The sequence below is a fragment of the Dunckerocampus dactyliophorus genome, chromosome 5 (assembly GCF_027744805.1).
Source record: "Dunckerocampus dactyliophorus isolate RoL2022-P2 chromosome 5, RoL_Ddac_1.1, whole genome shotgun sequence".
Lineage (NCBI taxonomy): Eukaryota > Metazoa > Chordata > Actinopteri > Syngnathiformes > Syngnathidae > Dunckerocampus > Dunckerocampus dactyliophorus.
In genome coordinates, this window is record NC_072823.1 from 17,417,462 (window position 1) to 17,431,129 (window position 13,668).

The 13,668-nt window shown below is 41.9% G+C and overlaps 1 protein-coding gene across 3 annotated transcripts in view; it reads left to right on the top strand.

Moving 5' to 3' along the window:
- grm3 (glutamate receptor, metabotropic 3) overlaps nucleotides 1-9,818 on the top strand; it is a 61,423-nt gene extending 51,605 nt beyond the window's left edge. For all 3 annotated transcript variants that reach the window (XM_054775650.1, XM_054775649.1, XM_054775651.1), the window contains 7 exons: nucleotides 2,798-3,040; nucleotides 3,134-3,323; nucleotides 3,687-3,996; nucleotides 4,194-4,387; nucleotides 4,461-4,593; nucleotides 4,764-4,941; nucleotides 7,623-9,818. In XM_054775650.1, the coding sequence (XP_054631625.1) occupies nucleotides 2,798-3,040; nucleotides 3,134-3,323; nucleotides 3,687-3,996; nucleotides 4,194-4,387; nucleotides 4,461-4,593; nucleotides 4,764-4,941; nucleotides 7,623-7,699 (1,325 nt within the window). In that variant the 3' untranslated portion in view covers nucleotides 7,700-9,818. The remainder of the gene's footprint in view (nucleotides 1-2,797; nucleotides 3,041-3,133; nucleotides 3,324-3,686; nucleotides 3,997-4,193; nucleotides 4,388-4,460; nucleotides 4,594-4,763; nucleotides 4,942-7,622) is intronic.
- Nucleotides 9,819-13,668: the final 3,850 nt, after the last annotated feature.

The following is a 13,668-nucleotide window of genomic DNA, read 5'->3' on the forward strand; positions in this document are numbered from 1 at the left end:
CGTTTTTTGTTCTTCAAACCCTTCAACCCTTCAACCCTTCAACAGGTGCTGTCTGATGGTTATTGGACTGCACTGTGCACCAGTAACAACCTTCCTTTGGGCCGAGGATCGTCCCGTGTCTTGATGGCCAGCCAATCGGATCCTCCGTCTCATGGCCGATGACATTTTTTCCAGAGGAGGGATGGTGCCTGTTTGCAAGGATATTATGCAATGCCAGGGCTGAAGTGTGAGGGTTAACACCATCTTCCACACTGTTGTGTTGAAAGCAATTTTCACTATTGAGGCAGGCTTGATACCTGGTTACAATAATCCTGAGGCCCATTTCACACTTTCTGTCTCAGTTCTGGATAAACACAGACTGACGGGAAGACGAGTCAGTTTTTCATCTTTAGGCACTGTCAACATGGAAACATTCCTGGGAATTTTTTTTTGGTGGGATGGAAAAAAACTTGCATTTGCAAATCTATTCCAGCACGTCTATCGAGTAGTTATGGATCTAGCATGCTGACCCCACGTGATCACAACAGCAGTGCTAACAAAGTAGCAAGGAGCAAGACCGACGTAGTCCGTGTGGCAATATTGTGTGGCAGCACCTCTAAAGTCTGAAAAAGACATTGCAGACAATTGCAAAACCACATGCTCAACACGACCAACCCCATCGTGCATCCAAAAAAACAAACCTCCTCCCAGCAATCAACACCGTCCGTAACATTTGCAAAGAGTGACTAAGTGACTTGTTCTTGTGTTGTTTTTTTTTATTGTTCTTAGTTTGAGTACTATCACATTTTTCTAACATTCCACACTAAAAAATAAGTTATAAAAGTATCAATGATTTGTGCTGATATTTGATCGAAGCAATATTGGTATCAGCCAATACTCAAGGCTCCAATATTGGTATCCTATCGGAAGTGAAATCGCAGTATTGGGACACCCCTTTAAACGCCATCTCTATGCGAAAGAAGCATGAGATTGCCTAAAAACCAGTCCTGGGTAGAGTCAGCTGGAATAGGCTCTGGTCCCACTGAACCGGTTACGTGGCGCAGAACACAGTTGGCACGATAGATGTGACAAGTTAGCATATGTCCACATTTTTCAGTGTATACTACTTTTGCCGTTTTCCTGTTCTGCTTAAGAGAGAATCCATTCGCCAGATTAAGCAGAGCATAACAACACATTATCATCAATGCAATGAGGACCAAGGTCTTGTTATATATTCAAGAGAGTATATTAAAGAGAGATGTGTGTTATGAACAAGCAGTACCCTGCACTCTTCACAGCATATCATCATTTGTCAGCAGGGGAGCGACGGCCATGCTGTGTATGAGGAGCACACATTTAAAGGAAAACTGCTCTCATTTTGGAATTTTGCCCATCATTCACAATCCTTATGTAAGACATGAACACACATTTCTGTACCTTCTAAATAAGTAAAAGCAACTAAAAGGAGATGGGACACACCTATGCTGCCTACAAAGCCCCCTATTAAGCACCTCCAAAAACCTCCAACAATGTTTTATGATTTATATCCATGCTGTAACCATGTAGTAGCAGGTACATTCATGATAACATGTAATACTTAACAGTATTTTGCTGTATATTGGTCATCTTAAGCATTATAAGCACTGATGCAATTTGGTTGTAAGCATTTCAAGCACTTCCTTCATGGGTGCATTGATTTCACGTAGAAACATAAAAACAAATGCTACACCGAGCGTTAACTTTTGCAAAACACAGCATCAGCAGGGGCAGCTCCAATATGTAGCGTTACCTTTCGGCAGTGGACTGAGGCATTGTGAGCGCAGCGGTCTGAGCGAGTGTGTGGTGAAGCTAGTCGCTAATCGGGTAGTAGCTAGCCGGTATGGTGTGGCAAGGTGTCGCTATGCATAAAAAGTAGTTCTTCGTCATAACAATGTTAATAATAATAATCATAACATACAGTATATGTAAGTGGAGCGTCGTTGGCAGTTTTTGGAGTTTTTCTCAGAAGGCTTTATAGGCGGAATAGGTTCTTCCAATTACATGCATTCTTAGCTGCATCTTTTTAGCTGTTTTTTGATCTTTAGAACACACCAAAAAGAGAAAGATGTGTGTTCATGTCTCATATAAGGATTGTGGATGATTGGCAAAATTCCAAAAAAGGTGCTGTTTTCCTTTAAGAAGAGAAGAGTGGCACATCACAACTGATTTGCTCTGGTGCTCAAACAACTGAGTGTCAGGTTCCGACATTGCCTTCTTTTTTCTCGGCTCCATAGACCCGTTCCTCCCAGGGTCTTCATTGCTGTTCCAGCATCTCGCTGCCAGTTTTACAATCTCCCCTATCCTCGGGGTAGATGCTAATCCTTTCATAACAACTTGTGTACAAACCAATTTGGCACGTTCAGCAGTGTTGCCTCCCTCATATAAGAAGAGCCCCTGAAGCCAATTCCATCGCTGTGTGGGTAGCCTGAGTGATGCCCGGGGATTGTGTCCTCTGCCTTCATGCCTATATGATTTTACGAGCCGTTTGTTAATGATGCATTTGGTAATAGGTGTTGTCAGATCAGATTTTAAAAGCGGTTATTTTGTCTCAATGTTACCTTAGGGACATTTTGGAGGCTGCTCATACAGACATTTATAGCCTCTTTGCAAACACTTTGGCTTGTGTTCAGTGATGAAAACACCTCAGTGTCTGTTCCAGAGCTGACCATGGCTTATTGTCGCCGTCCTTTAAGAGGCATCAATGACACATCAATGGCTTGATTGTTTGTGATTGTCAGGCCTCTTTTCCACTCATCAATTTCTCTTTTTTTCTATTCAGCCCCGTTCTCCCCCGCGGGCAGTGAAACGGCTGTGAAGTTTGATTCCCAGGGGGACGGCATGGGCCGCTACAACATCTTCAGCTACCAGCGCTCGGGTGATCGCTATGGTTATGTGCCAGTGGGGGAGTGGGCAGAGAGCTTGAGCCTCAACGGCGCTCTGATACGCTGGCCCAGAGAAGCGGTGCCCACCTCTCAGTGCAGCGACCCCTGTGAGCGCAATGAGATGAAGAAAATGCAGGCAGGTGGGAGACTGATTTTTAACATTTAAAATGTACCTTACCAGGGAGCAGTGCCTTTAAAAAAAAATCTTATTCTGGGCTTTTCATGCTTCCCAGGTGAGTATTGCTGCTGGATCTGCACAGCCTGCGAGCCTCATGAATACCTGGCGGACGAGTTCACATGCTCACCCTGTGCTCCGGGTCAGTGGCCCACTGACGACCTGACATCCTGCTATGAGCTTCCTGAGGATTATATTATGTGGGAAGATGCGTGGGCCATTGGTCCAATTACAATTGCCTGTGTAGGGTGAGTGAGAGAGGGCATGCATCCAGAACGGCTCAGTAGTATACCTATTACCGTAATGACCCGGATATCAGACAACCCTCAATTTAAGACAACTGGGGGTGTAACGGTACGCCATAATCACGGCGATTGTGATTATGTATAGCTGTAGAGTTACACATCTAAAGACAAGCACCTTTTCACAATGATCTTGAAATCAGCATCATAACTCGTCCTCTGTTGTACCTGCTAACTTGCTAACAACCTCAGAGACGCCGGCAAGCCAACCGTACAAGTGTTACATGTTCAGATTAGCTCAGATTAGCCCAGAATACCCCAGGACTGCGTGAAAGTGGTCACCTTCATAACCTTTTCCCTGCCATCCAGGTTCATGTGCACGGGCCTTGTATTCTGGGTGTTTATACGACACAATAACACGCCACTGGTGAAAGCGTCAGGCAGAGAACTGTGTTACATCCTCCTCCTGGGCGTCTTCATGTCCTACGCCATGACGTTCCTCTTCCTGGCCAAGCCATCTCCTGCCATCTGTGCCCTGCGGCGACTCGGCCTGGGCACGTCTTTCGCTGTGTGCTACTCGGCCCTCCTTACCAAAACCAACAGAATCGCCAGGATTTTCAGCGGGGTGAAAGACGGGGCGGGGGCAGCGAGGCCGCGTTTCATCAGCCCATCCTCTCAGGTCAGTGAATGCATCGTCGTGTTCATCCATCAGCATAAGAGAGGTGGACGTAAATGTCTGTACTCTCACAGGTCATAACATACTGGTAAATAAATACCTCTCTGGTCATGTCCACCAATATTAAGCATTCTTCTGCTGTTGCTCATCTCAGTTGAATTGTGCAGGTGTACCTAGTGAAGTGTCTAATTTGTTTTCAGGTGTTCATCTGTCTGAGCCTCATTTCAGTGCAGTTAGTGATGGTGTCAGTGTGGCTGCTGCTGGAAGTTCCCGGCACGAGACGCTTCACCTTACCAGAGCGGCGGCAGACGGTCATCCTCAAGTGCAACGTACGCGACACCAGCATGTTGCTGTCGCTGGGCTACGACGTCCTCTTGGTCATACTGTGTACTGTGTAAGTGGACGGGACCTTCTGCTCTCTTCCAGCTCGTTTCTTCTAATTGGCAATCCAACTGGCTTCCTTCTAGATATGCCTTCAAGACCAGGAAGTGTCCCGAGAACTTCAACGAGGCAAAGTTTATTGGCTTCACCATGTACACCACCTGTATCATTTGGCTGGCTTTTTTGCCCATCTTCTATGTGACATCCAGTGACTACAGGGTACACACACATCTCACCTTTCTAAGCTTATAATTTCACTTCATATAGTTGGTGTTGTATTTATATAATTTAATATTAATTTATTATTTCCTGGTTTAATTCCTTTGTTAAATATTTGAGATTTTTATACTAAATAAAATCAATCTCATGTGCCTTCCTGTCATCTGCAGGTTCAGACCACGACCATGTGTATCTCGGTCAGCCTCAGCGGTTTTGTGGTGTTGGGCTGCATGTTTGCTCCCAAGGTCCACATTATCATGTTTCAGCCTCAGAAGAACGTGACCAGCCACAGGCTCAACCTCAATCGCTTCAGTGTCAGTGGGGCGGCCACCTCGTACGCCTCTCCCGGTGGGTTTACGTGCAGCTAGCTCATTTTCAAAGAGACAGGCGCCTTAGTTATGATGAATGTTCAGGCTGACATACAACCCCGTCCTTGACGCAAACACCAATCTATTTAATCGTGCGTTGCATTATACTGTACAGTGCAACCTCTTAAGATCTAACACAATCTAACACAATCTGTTCTCAGGATCCAGCTCTAATTCGTTCTAATTTTACAGCATTTTCCCCATAGGAACAATGTAACTAGCATGTAAATATCAGCCACGAGAGCAGTAAAGAAATATATCTACAATACCAGGTTTTTTTTCATTGATATTCATTTTGTCTTGCACTGTTTTTAATCTTGCCCATCATCCACAATCCTTATGTGAAACATGACCACACGTCATTCTCTTTTCTATGCGTTCTAAAGAGAGAAAAACAGCTAAAAAACAACTAGCATGTGGGAGCTAACAGTGCACATAACAGGATACATGTATTTTGACTGTAATGCCCTAAAAAAAAAAAAACAATGTTCTATTTATATAACTGACCTGTATATAAGCCAAGCTACAGTGACGTTGTTATTGTAGCAGCTAACACAAAGAACTATTTTTCTGGCGTCGTTGTGCAGCGCCTCATGCCACTACGGAGCACTGTTCAGAACAATGCAATAGGTCGCCACTCTGTACTGACTCGGAAACAAGAACAAGCATATGAACAACTATGAAGAGACAACCAATCTGTAAAGTGTTAGCCCACATTCCATGTTTTGTTTATACACGGCTAGATGGACCGTGTTGGGATATCATATGCTCCATGTATCACAATCGATATCATGGTGACTTACTCAATGGACACTTGTCCGTCTGGTCCGGCTGGTCTGGGGTGTCTTTTCCATTTTTTGTGGGGGGGTAGATGGAAAAAAGTTTCTATCACTGCAGGGTTTGTTCGCTAATAATTCTTTGTTCGGTGTGAAGCAATCTTTTGGTGCAATGTCCTCCTCGACGTACACACGAAGCCTTTCCGTCGATGGTAACACTGTATGCCGCACTCCAGCTCTCACAAAGTCTGCCATGATTAGTAGTAATAAAACAGGCACGCGCTTGACACGCTGCTGTTGTTGACAGAAGTAGCACGAGATGTGAAATGGATGCGCCCAGGAACGAAGTTCCGGTTATGTTTAAAATGATCAAAATACGGCAAAATACTGTAAGTATTACACATTATCATGAATGTACCTGTTAGTGCATGGTCACAACATGGATATAAAACCATAAAACATCGTCGGAGGTTCTTTAGAGGGCTTTATAGTCAAACTAGTTGTGTACCATGATGTGCATTGTTAGCGCCCTCATGCTAACTGTTGCACAGCAAAGGGAAATACATGTGTGCTCATGTGTCACGTAAGGATTGCGCATGATGCGCAAAATTTCTAAAAAGTGCCGTTTCCTTTAAAAAATGTTTTTCCAAAAACAGGTCTTGAAAAAGAGGGGACCTCTTCTATTTGGGTCAATATGGTAGTTTCCAAAAATAATCAAGAAAATATTATGGTAATATGGTAATGGTAATGGTTTAACTTATTTGGAACATGCATGCAAGTTACATTGGCGTGCATCACATAGCACAATTCACAGTTCCACATGACCACAAAGGAATAGGAAGAAGCAAAGCTTATTTCTTACTACTGGCCTCTCCGTTTCACATCAATCACTAAAACATTTGGTCACTTCCTGTATTCCGAATGTACTCTTTACCAATTTTGAAATAACTAGTCTAATGTTTTAGTGTAATACATTTAAACTTTGGTTTTCATTATGTGATTCAACTTTTGTCAAATTTTTTTTTTTTTGTACACTGTCTCAGTTTTATTGCATGTAACAAACTATTCATAGTTCCGTGAAATTTTGTATTGGGTGCCATTGCGAAATAACCCACCATGGGGCCAAAGAAAGTTGCGAGTACCAGCAATTTGATAAAGAATATCTCGCCAGGGGTGTCTAAACTTTTTTTTTTTATTGAAAATGAATACTGAAATCACATACGGAAAATCAAAGGATGCGGGGCGTCGCTTGGATATTTTTAGGTATTTTTTAATTTAGTAAAAAAAAAACAAAAAAAACATGATATATTTTTAAAGACAAGGCTTTGTTTTATTATTAGTTATCAATATCAATTTCAGCCTCTACTTCTCTTTACATTTTGCCTTTTTGGTCTATTTTTCACATTTTTGTTGGGTTTTTTTGTGTTTATTTTATTTTATTTATTTTACTTTAGTGTATTCTTGATTATAAATTTCTTTCATTGTATTTTTACAACGTGCCGCAGGCCAGTAAAAAACAAGCTGCGGGCTGCAAATGGCCCCCGGGCTGCACTTCGGACACACCTGATACAGGAAGTCAGCATCAACAATATTTTGCATTCTTTTCTGCACGTAAAACTGCAATTATTCTCTATAAACTTTAATACCCTTGGTCAAAAAAATGGCCACACGTTTTCGGTTTTCATCTAAACTTTTGGAACAAAAGAGTAACAAGCACCACTGTAGTGTGTTCTGCGTGTGAATGCACGCTCTCACGTCTCAGAACAGCAAACCTCATCAGGTACCTTCAGTGGAACGCTATTTTAAAAAGCACAACATGCTGACGCCGAGAGCAAATCTCCTTCTTTCTCGCTTATTCATTTCTCCTCCGCCTTTTTTCTTGCAGCTTCTGTCAGCGCCCACTACGTCCCGACAGTCTGCAACGGCAGAGAAATTGTTGACTCCACCACTTCCTCTCTGTGACGGACAGAGAGGTCCTGAGTCCAAATACCCCCCCCCCAATTGCGACTGTTAGCCAACATGTACACGTTCTCTCAGCATCGAGCCCCACCTTGCGTAGTGCTGGTACACCTGCACAATGGAATGGAGTATTCGTCGAGCATCATCATGTTTCTTATTGTGTTTGCAGTGGTGTGGAACTGCACTGGCAACTACACTACTGGTTGTTGTCCTTAGATTGTGCAGGTGTACCTAATATTGTGGCCTGTACAGTACACAGTACAATACACAGTGACTCATGTATCGTTTCACCGATGTAGAAAGTGTGTAACTATAATTAAATTATTTTCTAAGGATGTACATACATGGAATTGTTGTAAGTAGACATTCAAAAAGGACAAAAAAACATGTTTTTAGGGGGAATTTTTGGAGCCTTTTGTTTTTGATAGCTTTGTTATGATGTAAATAGACGTTAGGCTTCATGAAGGTAAGGAGAGAGCGTCCCTCGGTGTGTGTGTGTGTGTGTGTGTGTGTGTGTGTGCGTGTGGCGGCACCGTTCGCCTCACCTTGCAATATCCCACTGACTTTTTATTACTATTATTATTCTCATGTTTTTTTAGGTCTCGTTGTTGTAATAATAACAATACAACATTTCTATTGTGTATCTAAACATTTGTACAGTATGACCAGCGGTTGAAACAGCACAACAGTACGAGGGAGGACGTTGGACTGAATGTCTGCACTGGACATGTACAAAAAAACATAACATTTCCATTTTAATGGATGGTGTTTTGCGTCATTTATCTGCATAAACAACATCTTTTTGCAGTCAAATATGTTGCTTTTGATACATTTTTTAAAAACCTCTAATCATAGAATCCCTTTATCTAAATGGCCATAGATGACGACATGTGTTCATTCAAGCAACAAGTGTACACATGCATGTAAAAGACACACTTCAAAGCAACACAAGCGTCCATTAAAGGTCCCCTATTATGCAAAATGTACTTTTTATTTAGGTTATATCTGTAATCTGTGTCCCGAGAGCTTGTTTAGGACCCCCAGTTTATCATCTCTCTCACTTGTTGGCTTTATTTTTGAGAGGAAAGGGCGCTCAAACGGTCTCTTTTAAAGTTCTGGGTTTTCACGACGTCATGAAGGAAAAACCTCCTTCCTCTGACTCGCCCCTACGAACTGTAGATGAACCCGCCCTGTGTATACGCCCACCATTTAACTTGTAAAAAAAAAACACACATCTTAAAATAAAGCCTGGATCTCTGTCAACTATCCATTAGTCAGCTCTAAGTTTCATCATTTTGTTTTTCTTCAGCGAAAAGGCTAACCTAGCATGATGTTGCTGTTAAAATGTGAGTGTGATGTTAGCACCGGAGCTCACACATCGCTATGCTAGTGTTGCTAACGTTTCCGTCCTCCTGTCTCACTTCCACTATAATATTGTATTGTTGTATGTGATATATGGTATCTATTACATCGGACAAGTAGAGTGTACATGTAAAAAGTGGATAAAGTGCACAATAGAGCTTCTTGGAGCCACACACAACAACCAATGTTCATTAGCATTAAAGCTACAGACACACAAAGCGGGGTGTTTCCATTAGGGCTTCTTAAAAGCTTCTAAATATCAGCACCGTGGCTCAATTTTGGACAAAACCCTTCCAATACATTATGGTGGCACGTCAGAGACTTTTACAGTATAATGTGGGACCTTTATGTTCAAATAAATAAGACGTGCTGGGATGAACACATGCCGTATTGGAGAAAGACAGAGCAGTGGTAGCGTATTCTTATTAATCTGATTATTTGTACCCTGTATGTGGTGATGTATGGCAATGTGCCTTAATGTATGTTTGATAGCGCTCCAGGTGGAGATTGTAAGAGGTCACATTTACATGACGACCTGATGACACATGACGCTATGCCAGTTTATTCCCTTTGCATTGATTGTTCACCTGAAGTGTTACAAAGGAGTCCAAAGGTTGACATGCGTTTCTTGACCCCACCCCCCTCCCTTCTACCATCTTGCAATTAAAAGCACATCAAGTGTTCAAATGTGTATGACACTTATCACGCCTGGGGTTTTTTTTTTCTGTTCCATTAAAGAAAAGCCGTTGTCCATGGTTAAGATGGTAGACTTATTGAAGTGTGCGGTGTACTAGTGTGTGTTAAATGTGTTGACAGGCTCAGTGGATAGAGCAGCTGACTCGGGCAGCCAGCCCCGCAAGAGGCTCAGCACAGCGAGCAGAGCACACAGTGTCAGCTGCTCATCCCGCAACATGGCCGCTAACAAAAGAATGTGCACAGTAGAACTTTTAGCTTGCACTCACCAGAACACCATCAAACCCATCAAAGTCTATGTGGAAGCACATTGACCAAACTACCTAACTGACCAAGAAACCGCTACTTAACTCTAAATAAAGAACTTATTCAAATGGTATTGTGTTTTATGACGGTAAAAAAAAACAAAAAAAAAAAACACCCTGACCCTACTGAATGTTTGGGCAACACCGAAAAGAAAAATGAAATCCCAAAATAATAATACAATGAGACAAACGTCGAAATGTTAACATAAGTTGGTAATACAAGTATTTGGAGAAAAAGTCCAAATATTAAGGGAAAAAAATTGTAGGAATAAACTCACTATAGTGCTAGAAAAAGGTCAAAATACTATGAGAAAAAGTCCAAATAAATATTATGGCAAAACAATAATAATAAAAAGGGGAAAACATGTAATGTTACGAGTATAAAGATGAAATATTTTTTTAAAAAATAAGGTCTTGGTAATACAGGAAAAGAGACTAAATATTAGTCTCTAAATAAATAAATAAATATTATCATATTATGTAGAAAATTATCAAAATATTCAAAAATAATAGAATAAAGTGCAAATATTATGAGAAAATATTCAGAAGTACAAATATTCTGAGGGGGGAAAAAAACAGTGTGACTTGAATAAAGTTGAAATTTTACCACAATAAAATCACAATAACACAAAAGAAAAAATAAAGGCTCCAAATATTACATGGAAAAATGTTAGAGGATATGTTATCATAATGTTAGAGGAATAAAGTCATAATTTTAGCTGTAAAGTGGCACGAATAAAGTCTAAGTATTAGGAGAAAAAGGTAAAGAAATAAATTGAAAATGTTACGAGAAAAAAAAAAGATGAAATATTACCAGAAAAAAAATGCTGTAATGCTGCAACGATAACGTTATAATATGAAGAGGGAAAAAATGTCCAATGTTAGCAGAATCAATTAAAAATGTTACACATATATACACACACACATACGATATATTTTCTTACACTTTTATTTCCCGTAGTTATAATGACCAGCTGTCCCAAGACTTTTGTCCGTATTGTAAGAACGGCATGTTTTGATTTTACGTCACAGTTCCCATGAACGTCTTCGCACTTGTAACTTGATGAACGGCTGAATATTAACACGTAGACACCTCTCCTGTGATTATCAGACTAAATGATAGATTTTAAAGAATTTTATGGAGACAAGACGACCTACATAGTTTGTGTGTGTGTGTGTGCGTGCGTGTGTGTGCAGGAGGAAGAAAGAGAGCGCAATGTGGCTCAGCAGAGGGCCGCTGCTTCTGCGGCTTCTGCTGCTGGATTATGTAAAGCGCTCCCACAAGTCAGCGCGCTTCTGTGGAAGCTCAAAGCATCTCACACATTCGCAGTCTTTGTTAGCACAAGGCTTAGCTATTCACGCTCCCACAAAGATGCACCCTGCATGGCAGGTTGCTATGGACAACCAGCGCCACATCCGCTGCCTGCATGGAGAAGGGAGAGTAGGGTGAAGATGAATAAACCGTGGGGAATGCTGGTGATTCCAGCTGGCACTGACTGATGAGATTTGGCTAAGCGAGGTGCTCTGTGCTCCCAGCTCTTAATGGACGCACAAATGGAGCACTTAACCCTCATTCTAGTCTCATTTAGTCTCCGGTCTGGTCTCACACTCTTCCTCTGACCCTTCGTGTCTCATTGCTACCTTCAACCTTTCCTTCTACCAGCTTTGTAAGAGTACGTCTTTCTCACTTTTGTGTGAAATTTGCTGCCCGGTTTGTCTCAGCCAAGCCACACTTGACGTGAAGGACTGCCCAGTGCAGCTCATGCAAACAAGCGGCAGCCTGATGTGAACTGGTGGGAGAACATGACAATGGGGAACCAGACATAAAGATGGCTGTCATAAACCTCTCTGGTTCCACGGCAGCCCGTTTATCTCCTTCCATCTGGGAGGTCTATTAATTGCTTTTACTCATGAACATCCTTTCGACATCCACTTGTTCCTCCATTGAGCCTCAGCCAACTGTCAAGTAAAGACGTGGCTGTGTAGACCCTTTCACGCTGCTTTTGAAAGCTGGCTTCGGAGGTAGTATCGGAGCCCTAACAGAGGCGGAACATTCCTGTGTGGAAGGGAATTGTGCGGAGCGGGGATGCTGTATGGGTGTGACGTTTTAACACCTGACACTCACTTCTGCCGCCCCGTTGTGTTGAAAGCAATTGCTGATTGTTCACCAAGAACTGTTTGTTTGTTGTCTTACCTTTTATTTGTGTACGAAGTACAGTACATCCGTCTCCAGGAAAAGTTCTGGTACTTTGTTGTAAAAGTGTGATCACCTTCTGTTGAGCTTGGATATACACTATGTTGGCTGTTAAGTTCATTTATTCAACAGAGCATAAACATTTTTAATGCATTTGATGTGTTGCTAAATCTAATTCAAGCTGATGGTGCTGTCAAGAAGAAAAAAAAAACGCTGGCTTTTCCTCTCTATGGAAGGACTGCAGCAAGAATAATGACCTTATACCTACATTTAAGATATTACACAGGCTGTAGAAAGCGATGGGAAATAATAAATGTGCTGGTAACATGCTGACGAACAGGAACAGGCACACGACATTCACCATCCAGTGAAGTGCACTCAGACCGTAGGCTCAGCTGTGCACTTAAGCCGAAAAGAGAGATTTGCCACAGTCCCATTGTATTTGATCGGGAAACGGTCTGCGATTTTTACTTAAGAAAATGTTAAAAACAGCTGTAAGACCCTGTTGATGTGTATTTTGTTTTGGGCCAACCTACAATTTTGCAGTTGATCGCCATTAATTCATATAAATTGCCGTTGACAAGCAATAGTTATGTGTTCCGTTTAATAACCAAGCAGACTGTGATGGCGTCCGACAAATAAATAACAAGTAACGAGCCGGTGCTGCTGTCTGTCCCACTCATTCCCCACTCGCCCTCCACCCCCACCTCGCAAAAAAGTAGTTCAGTGAGGGTGTGTGAAGTTCCTCTAAATCTCAGCTAAAATGTAAAAACGCTGACTGCGAGTGTAGATAGATTTGTCCCTTCAGCAACACTGGCAGCCCCTCACAGCCCCCTTTACTCTCCCACACACACACGCACACGCACACGCAGACTCTGTTCACAGTGCGTGTGAGCAAATGTTGGGAGATGCCAGTAAGACTGCTTCTAATCTGCTCCCCAAGTGATGGCACTCCAATTAAACCAGTTACTGGAGAACTGGCCGTCATAGCACAAAGTGATCCAGTTTGAGAGCCCCCACATAACAGGAAAAAGGGAGATAAATGGCGGAAAACATTTTTCAAGCAGTGATGTTGATTTATGGTTTATGTGAACACCGTTGACTCCAATATCTTTATTTAAAAAATAGCAGGTATTTAAAAAATATATATATATGTTTTCCGCCCATTATCTTTGTCCAATTGCAGTAGACTTCGGCTCTGGCCAGGCCATGATCGACCTCTGGTGGTAGGATGTAGTCATTACACAAACATAAAGCCTACTGGATGCCAACGCTTCTGAATTTGCTATAAACGCCATGTAAACGTTGTGAAATTTTGAAACACGCATGGCTGAGTAAGTGGTGGAATTCTGGAATAAACAAGTAAGTTATTAATAGTTAATAATACTAATATTTAGAATTAATAATCCAAACCCTAG